The sequence below is a fragment of the Vipera ursinii genome (assembly GCF_947247035.1).
Source record: "Vipera ursinii genome assembly, chromosome: 3".
In the NCBI taxonomy this organism is placed as follows: Eukaryota; Metazoa; Chordata; class Lepidosauria; order Squamata; family Viperidae; genus Vipera; species Vipera ursinii.
Genome location: NC_139516.1, coordinates 62,882,874 through 62,899,528, shown reverse-complemented (window position 1 = coordinate 62,899,528; position 16,655 = coordinate 62,882,874). Strand labels below are relative to the sequence as shown.

The 16,655-nt window shown below is 36.9% G+C and overlaps 1 protein-coding gene across 1 annotated transcript in view; it reads left to right on the top strand.

Annotated features, from left to right (window-relative positions):
• GLIS1 (GLIS family zinc finger 1) overlaps positions 1–16,655 on the top strand; it is a gene marked incomplete at its 5' end in the record, with an annotated part of 249,980 nt that overhangs the window by 199,153 nt on the left and 34,172 nt on the right. Inside the window, 2 exons of the mRNA XM_083359025.1 lie at positions 3,124–3,234; positions 6,812–6,944. Of these exons, the coding sequence (XP_083215151.1) occupies positions 3,124–3,234; positions 6,812–6,944 (244 nt within the window). The remainder of the gene's footprint in view (positions 1–3,123; positions 3,235–6,811; positions 6,945–16,655) is intronic.

Genomic DNA, 16,655 nt, shown 5'->3' with positions numbered 1-16,655 from the left:
GAAGAAAATTGGCCCGTAAATATATTTACTTCTTTTCTATGCTCCACCCCACCATTTGCTCATAACCTATATTTCTATAAAGGTGTCGAATGAATGAATGCAGTTTTCCTTATCTCTCCCTGACTTTGTTTCTGGCTTATTAATGAATAGTGTGCAGAAATGATTTTGTATTTTTAGGATATTTCCCAGGTTCATCTACAGACACTTTTCAAAATTAAAATAGACATTCTCAACCAATAGTCCTTTTTGTTTATGTTCTTTTCATGTTTTACAGCATTACAAGCCAGTCTCTCTCTCTTTCTCCCTCTCTCTCTCTCTCCCCACCCCCACATTAGCACATGTATCCGCTTACTTTTTGGAATATTAGAATGCATTACTCTATCCTTTTTTTCTTACACCTCATTATAATGAAACTTTATTAATATAAATAATCCACAGCACTTGCAAGAAACAGAGATGAACAGGAGATGTAAAAAGGTTGTACACGGAGGCAGTTGCAACTGAATGTTCTATTAACTTTTTAAGAGACTTGGATAATGGCAATGTTACTGTACTGCCCAGGTCATGTTAGCCTCTACTCTTGGCAGTCACCCATGAAAGCTAAGCAGACTCTTTAGTCATCTTAGCTACTGCTCCACAGCTCATAAGTCCTCCCTTTGTCTTTTTTTGAAAGAGGTGAATATGTGGTTTAATGTTTGGCTGGGTGTTTATGTGGCAGAAACCTGGAGGTTAATTGATATTTACTTTTAAACTAGCTACACATTTCAGACAGTGCAGCATTAAGGAATGTGTAATGTACATTATGCCTTCCAAAAACAAACAAGCCACTCGGTCACATTTTCCAACCCAAGCACGCTTACAATAACAATGTTTTATTTATTTGAAAATCAGCTTTAGGGATTTGAATTTGTAATTACTTCTAAAATGTGGCCCTTTTGAAACTTAATATGTCATATAGGATGCATCTTTTTGAAGTTTAATGGCTTGACATTAATACAAGTGGAAGGGAGGGGGAGGGAAGGCAGATGTATCCCTCAAAGCAGTTTGTAGACTTTGTGATGTACGCAGAGCCAAGTCCCTCTCTTTCTTTGTATCTTTTTGGATGGTCTTAATGTCAAAGAGCCTCTTTAACTTTTCTACTCTGTTTTTCTCCCTTCTTCCTTTTTCTTCCTTTGTTTGTACCGCTTATTCCATAATCTTCCTTCCTATCTGAAATACTTCTAATCAGCAAAAAGGTACGGTAATAATTTTAACTAACCTTTTAATTAATAACTTACTTACTCTTGCTGAACCTATTTTTACATATATTTTTGCAGTATTTATATTCTGCACAAGATAACATTCATTTGTATCCTGTTAAATCTTCCCAGGGATTTTAGCTTCTTATCACACTAGCAGTTTTTGTTTTTGATTACTGAATATATAGTAAATGACAATGCATCTTGCATGCTGGTGTTAGTGCTTCATATGCACATAAGACAAAACTGGCAGTTCATGAGAGTTTAAACTCCAATCCCTTTTATAAGCCAGCTGTGTAACCGAATACTGTGTGACAGTGAGATTGAAAAGGCTTGGACTAGTATGGATGGACATTTTCTGATCTAGTTTTCCCATCCTTAAATTGCAGGGTAGAACTCTACCTGGTTAATTCCACTAAGGAATTACTAAATGGTTTCCATCATCCTTCCTCAAATTTCAGTTCTCTCTGTGTTCCAGGCACTTTCAGCAAATTGACTTTCATATACAGGTTTTTGGGTACATATCAGGTTAGCCTTTGGAGTCTCGAGCTGGTGAATGATCTTATTATTCCTTTGAAAATTTCCTGCTAGCACAAGAAGCAGGACTGATTACTCCTTTGGAGGTGTCTACAAAGAAAAGGGATTTATACGGACTGCCTATTTCTTATTGAATGCATGTGGAGTTGATTTCAGATTCCAAAGGCAGGTCAATCTGTCATTTATCTTCTCTGAAAGGAGAATCTGTAAATAATTACAAAGACCTGCTAGAATGTACTGGTTTGATTGAATAGCAGATTATTAGGTTAGATTTAGGTCTCAGGCTATCCTGAAACTGGATTACACTTACAATTAAAAGAAAAGCAGCAAGCTGACTGATTTTTGAATATTGGCAATGTTATTAACCTTGTAATCCAAAGTCATTTAATTTTGTCAAAACTTTTCTGTGTGCCAGTGAAAAGGTATTAAAAGATATTAAAACTATAGCAAAAATGCTTTGAGACTGTATAATCATCCCAATATTGGATATGATAGCTCAGTCTTCCATATTGTAAGATAACAGACACTAGAGAGCAATGGTGGGGCCAGCATGTAAACAGAGTAAAGAATAAATACTACAGATCAAGGCCACCTCTAATTTGTTTTATAGTTCCTTGGCTATGTTAACTAGGGCTAGGTTCCTGACAACTGTAAAGCATCCTTGTAATTATCCTTGTAATTAGATAATAAAAGATAAAATATTCATATAAGGTAGAAAGCAAGTTTCCTTTAACACTCTGATTTGAGACATACATTTTAGATTGAATTTCTTAAATAATGATTTATGCCAGTATGAATACCTTCAAAGCTGCCCAGGTGATTTTCACTAGGATTGAACACATTGGCTGATGAGCTGTTTGTCCTTTGGGAAAGGGCGGTATATAAATCTAAATAAAGATTTATCATGTAGAAATGCTATTTGCATGAACTGGTGTTTCTATCTGCGGGTTGCCCAAAGGAACTCAAGATCCATGACTGTGAAGACTTGATAAAATATCTGCTGAATTGTATGTATAGTTTCTGAGTATTGGAGACAGCAGAGGTACTTCTTAAAAGTGATTAATAATATATATGAAAAGGATAAAAGAATGAAAAGAATAAAAGAATAAAAAGTGACTGCTACGGCAGACCTGGATTTAAATTTGCCTTTTACGTATATTCACCTGTAACTTGTGCTTTCAAGCTGAACACACAGTTAAATCCTTTACAGCATGTTTGAACATCACCAATGAATATTACTGTTTCATTTTGTTAACATAATAATTCATACCTTAAGGAGGATATTTTCAAAGCAGATGTAATTTCCATGTTACCTTTTTTTCTCTTTTTCCTTTCCATGCACTTACAGAAGCCGTATGCTTGCCAGATTTCTGGATGCTCTAAACGCTACACTGACCCAAGCTCCCTTAGGAAACATGTGAAGGCTCATTCTGCCAAAGAACAACAGGTGCGCAAGAAGGTAAGACCAACATTCCATGGTGAGCCGTGGTGGTGCAGTGGTTAGAATGCAGTACTGCAGGCTACTTCTGCTGACTGCCGGTTGCCTGCAGTTCGACAATTCGATTCTCACCAGCTCAAGATTGACTCAGCCTTCCATCCTTCCAAGGTTGGTAAAATGAGGAGCCAGATTGTTGGGGGCAATATGCTGACTCTGTCAACTGCTTAGAGAGGGCTGCAAAGCACTGTGAAGCGGTACATAAGTCTAAGTGCTATTGCTATTACTTATTCCAAAGACCAGGAGTTCTGAGAAATATATGTCTACATATTTAACTGAGAGGATATTGGGTTTTTTTTTATCTTTCAGTGATTTCACTACAGGAATAGGATCTCAATTCATTTTCTTAAACCTATAGTGTTTGTTTGTGTTAAGACAAATGTCTCACTCTTTTGCTTGCAGCTATGTAACTGATGACACTGTTCTTCTAATTGTACTTAGATCAGCTGATGAATTGGTCTCTGATCAGATTCTGAATCCTATCTACAGATAGTCCTTGATTGATGACCGATCGTTTAACAACTGTTCAAAGTTATAATGAGCTCAGAAGGGGTGCTTTAGTGCAGAGGCCCCCAACCATTTAGGCACCAGGGACCGGTTCTGCGGAAAAAAGATTTTTCCGCAGACCAGAGGGGGCGTGGTTTCGTGTGCTGCATGCATCCAGCAGGTGGGGCTTTGCTTGTTTGTGCGGACTGGTTGCTGGCATGCCGCAGCCCAGTACCAGTCTACGGACTGGGGGTTGGGGACCCCTGCTTTAGAGGTTATAAAGCACTTTCACGCCACACAATTTTATCTTGGGTGACAAGTTGGCAAGCACCCCACAGTCATGGAAATCTACTATGAAAATTGTTAGTGAATAGGCACAGAAGTTGGTTTCTCTCTTTGGTGGGGGGAATTTCCTCCTTTTTCTTTTATTAGATTTTGTATTTCTATCAACCAGATGACTTTAAAACTGCCCTTCTATCAAATGTGCACTCTTATCTGAACACAGTAAGATAAAGCATAAAGCAGAAGTAATTGAACCAGTATCATAGCTGTCTTGTTTTCAAAAAATCTTTAATAGTTTAATTTATTAAATTAGTAGTTCATTTAGTATGCTTAGCTATTTTTTTTACAACAGCTTTCTCACATTCTGTCTTTCTACATCATAAGCTGACTAGAAGTAATCAAACAAACTCCAATCTGCTTGAGTTCCATTTATATGTGACAATGGATTCTGGTTATTTTGATGTTCAGTTGAGCAGGACTTTCCTACCTATTCATCTGGGTTAATAATTAACAATTCTGGGTTGTTATTTATAAAAAAAATACTGCAGTGGTCTGTGAAAATAAAAGCAATATTGAACATTGCAAAATAAAAATATGTTATAGAAAAACAGTCTCAATCAGAATAGAGCTGGAAGGGATCTTGGAGGTCATCTAGTCCAACCCCCTGCTCAAGCAGGAGACCCTATACCATTTCAGACAGGTGGCTGTCCAGTCTTTTTTTAAAACCTCGAGTGTTGGAGCACCTACAACTTCTGAAGGCAAGCTGTTACACTGGTTAATTGACCTCACTGTTAGGAAGTTTCTCCTTAATTCCAGGTTGCTTCTCTCCTTGGTTAGTTTCCATGCACTGTTTCTTGTCTTGCCTTCTGGTGCTTTGGAAAATAAGCTTTGACACTCCTTTTCTTTGTGGCAGCCCCTCAACTACTGGAATACTGCTATCATGTCACCCCTAGTCCTTCTTTTCTCTAGACTAGCCATGCCTGCAAGCAATTTTCATGTTTTTGTCTCCAGGCCTTTAATCATTTTAGTTGCTCTTCTTTGCACTTTTTCCAAAATTCTCAACATCTTTTTTTAATGTGGCGACCAAAACTAGATGCAGTATTCCAAGTGTGGTCTTACTAAGGATTTATAAAACAGTACTCATACTTCATGTGATTTTGATTCTATGCCTCTGCTTATACAACCAAGGATTGTATTAGCTTTTCTGGCTGCTACTGCATACTACTGGCTCGTGTTTAAGTGACTGTCCACTAGGATTGAAATGAAACCCTCATTTTTAATGCGTGCCAGTGTTCTTAGAATAAAAAATGACAATAAAAGTTATCTCTTAAATGATAATCAATGGTATATTTTTTAAAATAAAAGTGACCGGAAAAGATATAAACAACAACAAAAAGAAGTTAGTATTCAAATATCAAACATTTCATTTTCAAGAATCCAGCAGGAAGAGAAAATGGATGAATTTTCTGGGGGGGGGGGAAGCCACAAAAATCCTGAATTCTATGAGGTAGATGTCCTATTCCTGAAAGACGCTAATAAAGCATCCAGTATCTGGAGACATCCATGGCAGAGGGATGGGGTTGGGGGATATAAAAAAAAATCACAATGACAGATGCAACAATGTGGCTGAAGCCTTGCCACTTTGTACATGTGTGAAATGAGATACAAAAGAAATGAGGGTTTCATACTGCAGTTGTAATTCCCTTCTTGAATAGTTCTATCATGCAGATGTCTTAGGTTAATATCTATGTTGGCCAGAGCCAAGCTTTCTTAGAACCAAGGACATAGAAGTTGTAGACTTCAGGTTTTGAGGCAAGCATCCCCTTTCCTGGAATTTTCAACCTGAAATGTCTTATGCGTGTAGTACATCTGCTTCAACATTGAACCTTTACTTCCTAGTTTATTTAAGCAGTATTGCCCCAATGAAATTCTATTCTTAGATGAAAACTAAGCAGTTATGCAATACTTATAGCAGTAGTAGTAACAGCGTAAACCTTGATTAGCTGGTTGTGTTCTAGAATATTGAATGTTTATATAAACTGATTGTAAGAGTGAATGCTAAACTGCTTGACCTAGATCTTTTAATTTAGAATAACTAAGGGCAGAATTTAAATCTATAAACTTCAAAAAAATAAGCATTTATTAGCAGCCATAACAGGGCATAGATATTTTGGGGTAATTTGAGCTTTGTGTTATGACAAAAACTTGGCAGCATCAGTTTGTTTGAAAAAGAATTAGAAATGCTTTTCTTTCTTAATTCTCCTCTCCTGCTGTTTCTAATATGATTGACATTGTGGCTTGCAAAGAGGGCATGCTTCAGACACTTTTGCCAGTGCATTAATTTACATGGAAAACAGCTGACAGATCAGCAATACCTTTTGCACATGACCAACCTCCTACCATTTTGCTCATTTTAATCTGATAAGTACCAAGGCAGTTAAGTAATTGATACATTTCTTTGAGAAACAGAACTTAAGATATGAGAGGCAAATACTATGCAGCTCAGTTACTCTATAAAATTATAAAATGCACAATAATTTTCTAAGAATAAACATGATTGTAGATTAGCATGATAAATTTGCCTATGCAAGAAAACCCAGATTAGAAGCACTAAACACCTAATATATCTCCCCTTGCTGAACTAAGGGAAACAACAATGTTTTGTTTCTTGCATGTATGTATAGACTATGGGCAAAAAGCCATAGGTATTAAATTAGCATTTGAATTCTACTCTTTGGAATGAAAATCTCTTTGTTTTATCCTCCTCTTCTAGCTACATTCATATTCTGATGCCGAACGAGAAATATTAAGTGAATGCTTAACTATGCAGCAGCTTCACCCTCCTTCACAGCACATTTTGGATGGGAAATGTGGGAGATCAATCAGCCATCACGATCTCATTACAGGTGGGAGTATTTCTTTTAAATACAAAAAACAAGATTCACCATGGAGAACTCAGATGCAGATTCCATCTAACTATAAAACTTGCTAGATGCCTTGAACATACATCTCAGCATACCTTTCAGGATTATTTTTAAGGATATAGTACTCCAAAGAACATATCAGAGGAAGAATGTAATAAAGCAAATATGTTCAGACCTGAAATTCAAAAGTAAGATTAAAACAATTTGTTAATAATCGCGCTGTCACATAATAGACTTATGTTTTGAAATATGCCCTTGCTATAGCTGATGGCATTCTCTTGAGTTCTTTTTTTTTTTTTAGAGAGTATAATTATATAATTTTTTCCCAACAAGAAACAATTCCTGACTACTGTCAGGAAAATCCACAGAGGCCCAATTACTGTGGTAGCATTCTCCATTTATCTTCTACCACCTTGTCATCCAAATAAAGGTTCTCTGGACCTATGAAAGCATTGAATATGAACTTAGGAAAATGACAGATTGCTATTCCATAATGACCTCTTTGGAACATGTTAAAAAGCCATGTGGACATCTCTGTTAACAGCTATAGTAATTGAAGACAGAAGCAGTAATTATGTATTGTATTTTCCACAAGTTCCACTAAGAAACCTTTCCCTAACTTCATGCCCTTCATATGTACATGTTCACACAGTCCAGAATTCCTAGTAGTTTGGGAGTTGCTGTCTGATCTCATCTGAAGGAAGTCTGTTTACCATGTCATGTAAAATACTTTGTAGCACAGTTTTCCGTACTGGCGATACTTTGAGCTCAGGTGACCAATTTTAACTTTGTTTTTAATGTTAGAATGTGCACCAAAGAACAGCGATACCTTTATTAACGAATGAGTTCTTGACCCTCCCATCTGTCACGAATGGATGAACAACGTTTTTGCTTTGTTACCACCATGTATTGCTTTCATAGCTTTTCTTAATGGCACATGGGTTGGAATGTTACTTGAAAGATGTCATTGGTTTCACTGCTCCTTAGCATTGACAGTTAATCTGATTGTATGTCTTTTGAAGTATATAAACCAACCGGTATTATCTGCAATATTATTAAGTGTTATGTCTTGGGCAACATTATGTATTACGCAACATTAAGTCAATATGAAATGCATCTTTTTAGGGTCTGATTATATAGAACCTAAAGTCATGCCAGTTATTTGAAATAGAAATAATTTGGTATTTTGTGGAATTATAAACAAAGTGAGATTTGCTTGCCTTAATGAACTTACCAACTACATTGTGATAGCAAGAGAAGAGGAAGTCTTGGAGAAATAAGAAAGATAGATACAAGCATAACAGGATAGACAGGTGTTCATGGAATTGGGAATGCTTAGACTTCATTTTAGTACAGACTCAGCATCTTCCAACCTAGTAGGTTATATCTACATGTGCTGGAGACATCTGGAGAGCACCAAGTTGGAGAGGGACTGAAGTGATACTTGGCTAAATATAGCTATTTATTCAAGAATAATGGCTCAGTACCTTATGGTTAGGATGTCAAACTGCCAATAGATATTTGAAAAACAGAGCATAGAGCCACCAGGTCCTACTTAGAACCAACAGGTGGGTTGCAAGCCGTGGTAGGATTCCATTTGGAAGGTTGCTTCATTAGCATTAGTGAATCAAATTACTTTGTAGTATACATAGCAGACTACAGGCTTTTAAAAAATGTATGGTCAAATCTTCTATACTACGCCTCATTCTATTGTCTTTGAAAATATTTGTTGAAGCTAAATTTGCTTTCTCATAGAAATAATAGCGTAAGGAATAGAGTGCTGCTTATTTAGATTACCTAGAACCTTTCCCCTTCAACTAAGGCTGCCGCAGATTTTAAATATGCCAAGGACAAAGTTAGCATCTGGAGATGTTTTCCGTCATTCTACCCCTGTTATGCTGAATTTCAAAGCAATGAGCCCATGTGCTTAGGCTAAAAGGGGAGAATGCTTTAAAAGTGCTCTTGTGGTTATTGGATTTGCAGTGCTGCATTTCCAAATCATTAAAGTGAATGTAGTACTACTGCTTCATAGAAAATTCAGACTGCAAATCTTTAGGTAAAGAACTCCAAGAGAACCTGGTTAAAGCAGACAGAGGGGCCAGCTAGCCCAGCAATCTGTTGCCTACAAGAGCCAACATGTTAACTGTTCTAATAGAATTGTTTCACATAAATTACAGTCCACCTTACGTCCATGTATATGATAGTCCTCTATGTTAGAGCTATTGTTACCATACCAGTTTTACAAGAGAGACTAGTTCACATCTTTCTAATTAATTTGCTATAAATCCAGTTTGAAACATAGATAGAAGAAAAGAATAAATTCAGATAACTTGGGATGTAAATTTTCAAAATTTAAAGTGAAATCTTTGTAAAATCCAAAACTTAGTACAGGGTATTAACTTTCTGGAATATGAACCAACAGTTATAATGTTGGGGGGGGTTTTTTGGTGTGGTTTTTTTTTTTAAAAAAAAAACAGATATGGATAACATTTACGAACATGGTATGTTTTCTGAGTGAATGAAACTTGCCAGTTTTCAGACCAAAAAATGCAGAATAGTTTTTATGACACATTATTAAAATAAAAGAATGCATACATTTGTGAATATAGTGGGCCATTAAAGTGTAAAGCTCTTTTTTTAGGAAAAAAACTTTTAAACTATTTTATTTCTTAGCAAATGTGACTGAGTAATTGTTGGCCTCTCCTGAGAGAATAAAGTTTCCACAAATTTATCCAGAATTGATGGAAGGGAAATATTGTTCCAAAGAACCTGGCAGAGAGTTACAAGGGATTCTTCGTTTCCCATCACTTTAGGAGCAATTTATATGAATATGACATATATTGTAGAGATGGGCTTTAAAAAGTAATCTGCAGAATTTTGGAAGTGTAGGTGGAATCCAAGTGCTCTTATTAATAAACAACAGTTTTAAGTAGTTTGTTATTTTGGCAGAAATGGGCAGTATGTTTTGCCTATATTAGTTTAGAATGGGTGTGAAACACCTTCTTGAGAGAAGTGTAGCAATAGCATTTGGTCTCATTAAAATATCATACAAAGAAATCAAGGAGCCCTTTGCCAGTTCATCAGCACATAAAGAAGTACTTGATGCAAAACTGACTTTCTTAAAATAATTGACACACAACCAAGATTCTAGCATTCAAGGCGTTTGTGCATGGAATAATGCATTGGAGGTTTCTCACTCTTTTGCTGCAGAGAGGTGCGGACCAGAGCTGATCAATGTGGCCTTTGAGTTCAGCAGTCCATCTAACATCTCCCACTGTTCTGTACCAGCCTGCTACCGGCCCTGCAGAAAAGGCAGGGACAACCCCTTTTACAAGAAAGCAAGAGGCTGGAATTAAGCCTGCCAAATTTATTGATACAAACAAGACACGAACCAAGAAACAGGAGCTTTTCAAGCGGTTGCCTTCAGCAAACCAGCACTCCCACGCATTCCCCTTTTATACAGTTCAGGGCGTGGCTTCTCTCTGCCTCCTTCCGAGGTGCCCCATTGCCTTCCTCTGTTTACTCCTGATTGACTGCCTCCTGCGTCGGGCATCCTTGAACAGGGCCAGCTGTGGGTCATCTTCACGCTGTCAGGCTCACACAGCTGGGTCTACGTCGTGACCAGGTGGGAGGGGCCTTGCTGAGGGCTCTCATTAGCAAGCTCTCCAACCCCCTCAGCACGCTCTTCAACACCCCCCTCCTCCTCCTCTGAGTCGTCCGACCCAACTGCCGAACCCACAGGCTGACCCTGAATCACAACACCCTTTTTGTAAACTCTTCCAGGTATTCCTCCCCTTACCCGCTTTTAGGCAGAGAGGTGGTTCTCTTTTCTCACTTTGCTTCATGTTGAAAACCTAAGTTGATTCCTAGCTTTACTTTATGAGAGGAGCACAGAAAACAGCTCTGTTGGCATGCTAGTTCTCCTCCAGCTACTTGTAACTCAAAAGATTCTCTTTTTAATTTGCAGACAGGCAGAATCTTCAGGAAAAGCAGGTTTTTATTGCTGATAGTAAACCAGATTCTAAGCAGTCCTGCTTGCACCTTCAGCCAAATACAGGTAGTCACAAAATGGAATGAAAGGGTATATAGTCACTCCTTCTGTAAAAGCAAAGCTGTCAATGACAATCTACTTTTAACCTTTGTCGGGTGTTTCTGTGTGTGTGCATGCAGAAAGACAGCAAAGCAGAAAGACAGCAAAGGTGCTGCTTTAGTCTGGCAAGACTTATGTAAAGCACACGGAGCCAAAAATGACATGCGTAATTACTTTTTGAGTAGTTACTTTATTGTGTTCACCTATTGACAGACTTCTTGCCAAACTAAAGCAACAGTCTGCTAACTATTAGATATACTCTGTGTCTTTCTAGGGAGGTGTCTGCCTTCGCCCTTTTCCTGAATATCAAATATTCCAAGCTTCATGGTCTCTTTGCTCTCTGGGAAAGGGCCCCTCCCACCTGCAATTTGGGACTGCATTCCACCACTACTTGTGGTCATTTTTATCTGATTCTGGATTGCCTAAATCACTCTATTGTAGTTCTAATCATTTTGGAATAACTTGATTGGTTTTGGAGAAGACCCACTTTACTTCAGAGGAAGTACAATCTTCTCTGAAGGAGCTCACTGTGATTTAGAATAGTTTTCAGCAGATCCTTAGAGTGTTAACCATCCACTATGTTGACCCCAGTTTTGAGATGTTTGTGGGACTTACAGGAAAATAATACGGTGTTGAGAACTTTTGTTTTGTTTTGCTTTTTCTGAACTTGCAATTTTATTTCTTTTATCTTTGCAGTTACTTGGCAGAATCCCTAAAAAGCCTTTAGCCCAGATGATTGTGATGCTGGTTTTCTAACAGATGTTAGTGCTAAAGGTTAAGCCATTTAGATTTTGATGGATTACATGTATTTATAATCTGAAGTGGTTAACGTGTTAGGAAACCACACACACACAAACACACACCAAGCTAAGATATCTACCAGTAGTCTGCACTTATGCAGCTTAGGTGCAGCACACTGTACCTACAGTGAGTGACCACTCATATTAACAAACACAGAGGAACTAAAATAACTAAATATTTTGGTCTTTAGGCTGTGCCCAGGAAAACAAAAATTTAGCCTTATGTTACAGTGACCTCTGCTTTACCATAATTACATAGTTTTTGCAGAACAGACAAATAGTAATTTGCCAAGAATGCCAGTTAAAAATATTTCCTGCAAATTAGCAGCATTGGATGTTTCTTATTGATGATAATGATAATGTCCTAAAATTGCTATTTCATTTCATTGACATGTTATTTGTCAATGTAAGCAAATAAGCATAGTATAAACTGGAATGTGTACCATTTTAAAAACCTCACTCATCCTTTCAGGGACACTTTAAGTCTTATGTATAGTCTTATCTTTAAATATAAAAGGTAAAGGTTCCCCCGCACATGCATGCTAGTCATTTCCAACTCTAGGGGCCGGTGCTCATCTCTGTTTCAAAACTGAAGAGCCAGCGCTTGTCCGAGGACGTCTCCGTTGTCATGTGGCCGGCATGACTAGATGCCAAAGGCGCACGGAACACTGTTACCTTCACTCCGTAGTGGTCCCTATTTTCCTACTTGCATTTTTACGTGCTTTCGAACTGCTAGGTTGGCAGAAGCTGGGACGAGTAACAGGCACTCACTCTGTTACGTGGCACTCAGGATTCGACCCACCAAACTGCCAACCTTCTGATCGACAAGCTCAGCATCCTAACCCACTGAGCCACCGCGTCCCTTATCTTTAAATACAGCCCCCCTTAAATGCAACTTTCCAGAACTAAATGAGTATGAAACGGTTGCTTTTTAGTACCCAACTTATGGATGTTTATTAAAATACCTGCACAGGATTCCATGCAAATAGGGCTCTATCCACATAATGAGAGCCTGTTATAAATATTCATTATTTACTTTCTATCCCACTTTTTATTATTTTTACAAACAATTAAAGCCAGTGAATGTACCAAACACACTTTCCTCCTCCTATTTTCTACACAACAACAACCCTGTGAGGTGGGCTGGAATGAGAGACAGTAACTGGCCCAAGGTCACCCAGCTGGCTTTCCTGGCAAAGGTGGGACTAAAATTCATGGTCTCCTGCTTTCTAGCCTGGTAACTTAACCAAACTGGCTCTCTAATAATTAATTAATAATTAATTGGACCCTGTGTTGTAAACATGAGATCTTTGTTGAGTTGTCAGTTAAGCAATCACTGGGAAGTTATCACAGTCTAGTCATATTCATTGTGACCTCATCTCTGAAGTAGCTCATATGGCTTCCTTCTGTTCTTATCTGAGATTTACGCTGTTATATGCTAGCAAAAGAAATCCATATCAAACTTGGCATGTGTTTAAATAGTTAATCCCAAATACATCAACTTCCCTCCACTTTATTTTACACAATACTTAAATTCAAATGTTTTGTATATGATACTTAATACCAAAGAAACTATACATGCTATATTCTGGTATATATTCCCAAATGCTGAGAAAAATTAAATACTTGATATTTTTTCTTTTTTGAAAAAAAATCCATTTACTGTATATGTTGGTAAGGACCCATACAGATCGACAATATGTAACTGCAATCTAGGTGTAGATTTTCCCTTCTGATGTTGTATAATAATGACATTATTATCACTGTATTGTTGAAAAAGTCTGTTTTGAGATAGTCTAAATAACATACAGTATATTTCCTAGATAAGCATGGTAATTCTAGAATTACTGTTCATTAAACTTTTGTTAGGTATTCTCTGAATTGTCCAATAAAGTTGAAGTACTGTTGTATGAACCACATTTGAGATCAAAAGAAGCTTGTTTCACAATTTTTAAAATAAATTGCCACTGGTTTAAAAAGACATCTAAATTTTGAGTTTGCATACCTGTCAGCTTCTAGGGATTAAAAAGAAATGGGACCCCAGATGTATGTCTAGACATTGTAGATAGACTAATACACTCAATCTTTGTTCTTTCATAGAATTAGCCAAAATAATTTTTTGGTATCTCATAGCAGTCAAAATAATTTATCAGGCTAAAGGTAGAAGTTAAAACTGCAAACCTTATTTGGAATTATTGGTTTAAGGTCTTTGACTTCAGTGGATGCCACAATTTTGCACAGGATAATAGAAAAGAATATTTAGTGTGCAAATAGATGATAATTGTTAAAACCATCAACTTATTGTAGTTTTCAACCAGCTTATGTGTAAAAAACATTAACAATATAGTGCAAATTCATTCCACAAGTAAAAAACTTCTCAAAAATAACTTGGAATATATGTTTACCAAAAAGTGTAAGAATAAATAAATTGTTCTTTTCAATGTAATTGCGAATTGTAAGTAAAAATTCTCTTTTTATGACCCTGTAATCCCTAGGAAGCAATTTAAGAAATCTGAATTTCTCAATATAAACCACCCCTGTCATTCCAAGCAAAAGAGTTTATTGATTAGAATCTAATTACTCACTTAGTTTTAAGTTATTAAAATTTGAGATAATTTTACCTGAAGGACAAAAGCTTTACTTAAGTTTGATTCAATTTAAAACCGAACCTGTTTATAATAGAGTCATCCTGTTTTATAAAAGCAAAGGATATGGTTTTTCCCCCCTTAACTTCCACATTGGTTTCTTAACTTCTTTCTTTTCTAACGTAGAATTAGCTCTGATCCTAGTTCCTTTGTATTATTCCACTTTTTAAAATTTTGTTCTCTATATGACATTTATTATACAGGTAGTCCTCACGTTACAACCATTTGTCTAGTGACTGTTTGAAAACTTATGACTGTTTTTCACACTGACAACTTTTGCAAGCATCCCCATGGTTCATGTGATCAAAATTCAGGCGTTTGGCAACTGGCATGTACTTATGATGGTTGCAGCGTCCCAGGGTCATGTGTGTTAAGGAATTTGTTGTGCAGAGGTCTCCTTGTGCTACCAAAGAGTTGCACAGACAAGGAATGGTACTGAGAGTAGTAAAAGTCACACACAGAAATACACTGAGTTCTAAAAGCAAAAAGTATTTTACTTTTGAGGTGGTGTAAAAACAAAAATGCACAGTCAAAAATAAACAGTCCAGGTCATAAACAATAGCAACAGTCCAAGTAGCAATCCACAATACAAAGTCTTCTTACCGGTCCAGAGGTCAATACACAGTTTAGGTTTACAACAGTAGTAAACCAACAGCAGAGCAAAAACAGTAACAGTAGAGATCAGTGAAATCAGAGAGAGAGAGAAGCTACGTTCCTAGCTTCTTCTTATGGCCATGAGAACACTTACACACCCATTGGCCAATTAACAACTTAAAGACATAGCATTATGGTTAATATATTTTCAACCCAACATTGTAGGCTAACACCATATGCCTAACAATGTGATCATGACCCTTCTGACAAGCAAAATCAATGGGGAGGACAGATTCACTTAACAACTGTGTTACTAACTTAACAACTAAAGAGATTCACTTAACAACTGTGGCAAAAAAGGTTGTAAAATGGGGAGTGATTCACTTAACAACGGTCTTGCTTAGCAACAGAAACTTTGGGCTCAGTTGTGATCATAAGTCAAGGACTATCTGTAGTTTGATAACACTGACACAACAGCAGCTTTTATAATCCTACTTCTGCACACATGTTTCAGCTAAACAATAATAATATCATAATATAATGTAATCTATGTAATGTAATGTAATACAAGATAATCTGTTTTAAAATGCTGTATGAATGTTAGCATATGGATTAAGCATCCCAAGCTGTTCTAAGAAAAAAACTATAATGCCCTGAAATCACACAGGTGTCCGATATATAAATGAAAACAGACACAGAATCCATTATACTGTCTGCAGAGAATAAAACAATAAAACAACATTTTCTTTAACAGCTTGTAATAACTTGTCATGTGTTCTCAAAAGGACTTTCCCTCGATATAAGAAAAAGCTTGTGGTTGGAGCACTTATAAAATTATAAGGGGAAAAATGGAAGTCAGCAAATTGGGATTAAAAAATGCAATTTCCAGGAAACCAGTTTGAGTTTTGAATGATGTTAGTTTATATCATTCAAATATTTTTTTATTTTTTTATTTTAATTCCATTTATATCCCGCCCTTCTCCGAAGACTCAGGGCGGCTTTACAAACTCAGCAGTAGCCTTCATTCTATGTATATGCCTGCTTATTAGGGCTTTCACACACACCCCCAAGCGGCATTATTACAAAGTCAGCTTATTGCCCCCAACAATCTGGGTCCTCATTTTACCTACCTCGGAAGGATGGAAGGCTGAGTCAACCTTGAGCCTGGTGGGATGCAAACCTGCACTAATTGCAGGCAGCTGGTGTTACTTAAGGAGGCATTAGCCCACTGCTCCACCAAGGCAATATATGTAAGTCACTAGAGTTGTACAATTTATTACTAATATTCATATAATTTCCTGATTGGTTTTGGGAAGTCGGTGCTGAACTTGAATCTGTCTGACAAGAATATGAACGTTGATCAAAATTTTTGTCCTATTTGTGATCAGAAATAAAAACAGTGTCTATGTGTTAAAGTAATGTTACAATGCTAGTTGGCTAAGGCATTATTTTAAATTTGGTATATACACTGGCAGGAAAACATAATTCAAAGCTGCCGAGTCATAATAATTCTCCTTTGCTCTAAAAAAAGGGGAAAAAAGAATTGGCATTGGCATTGTGTTTC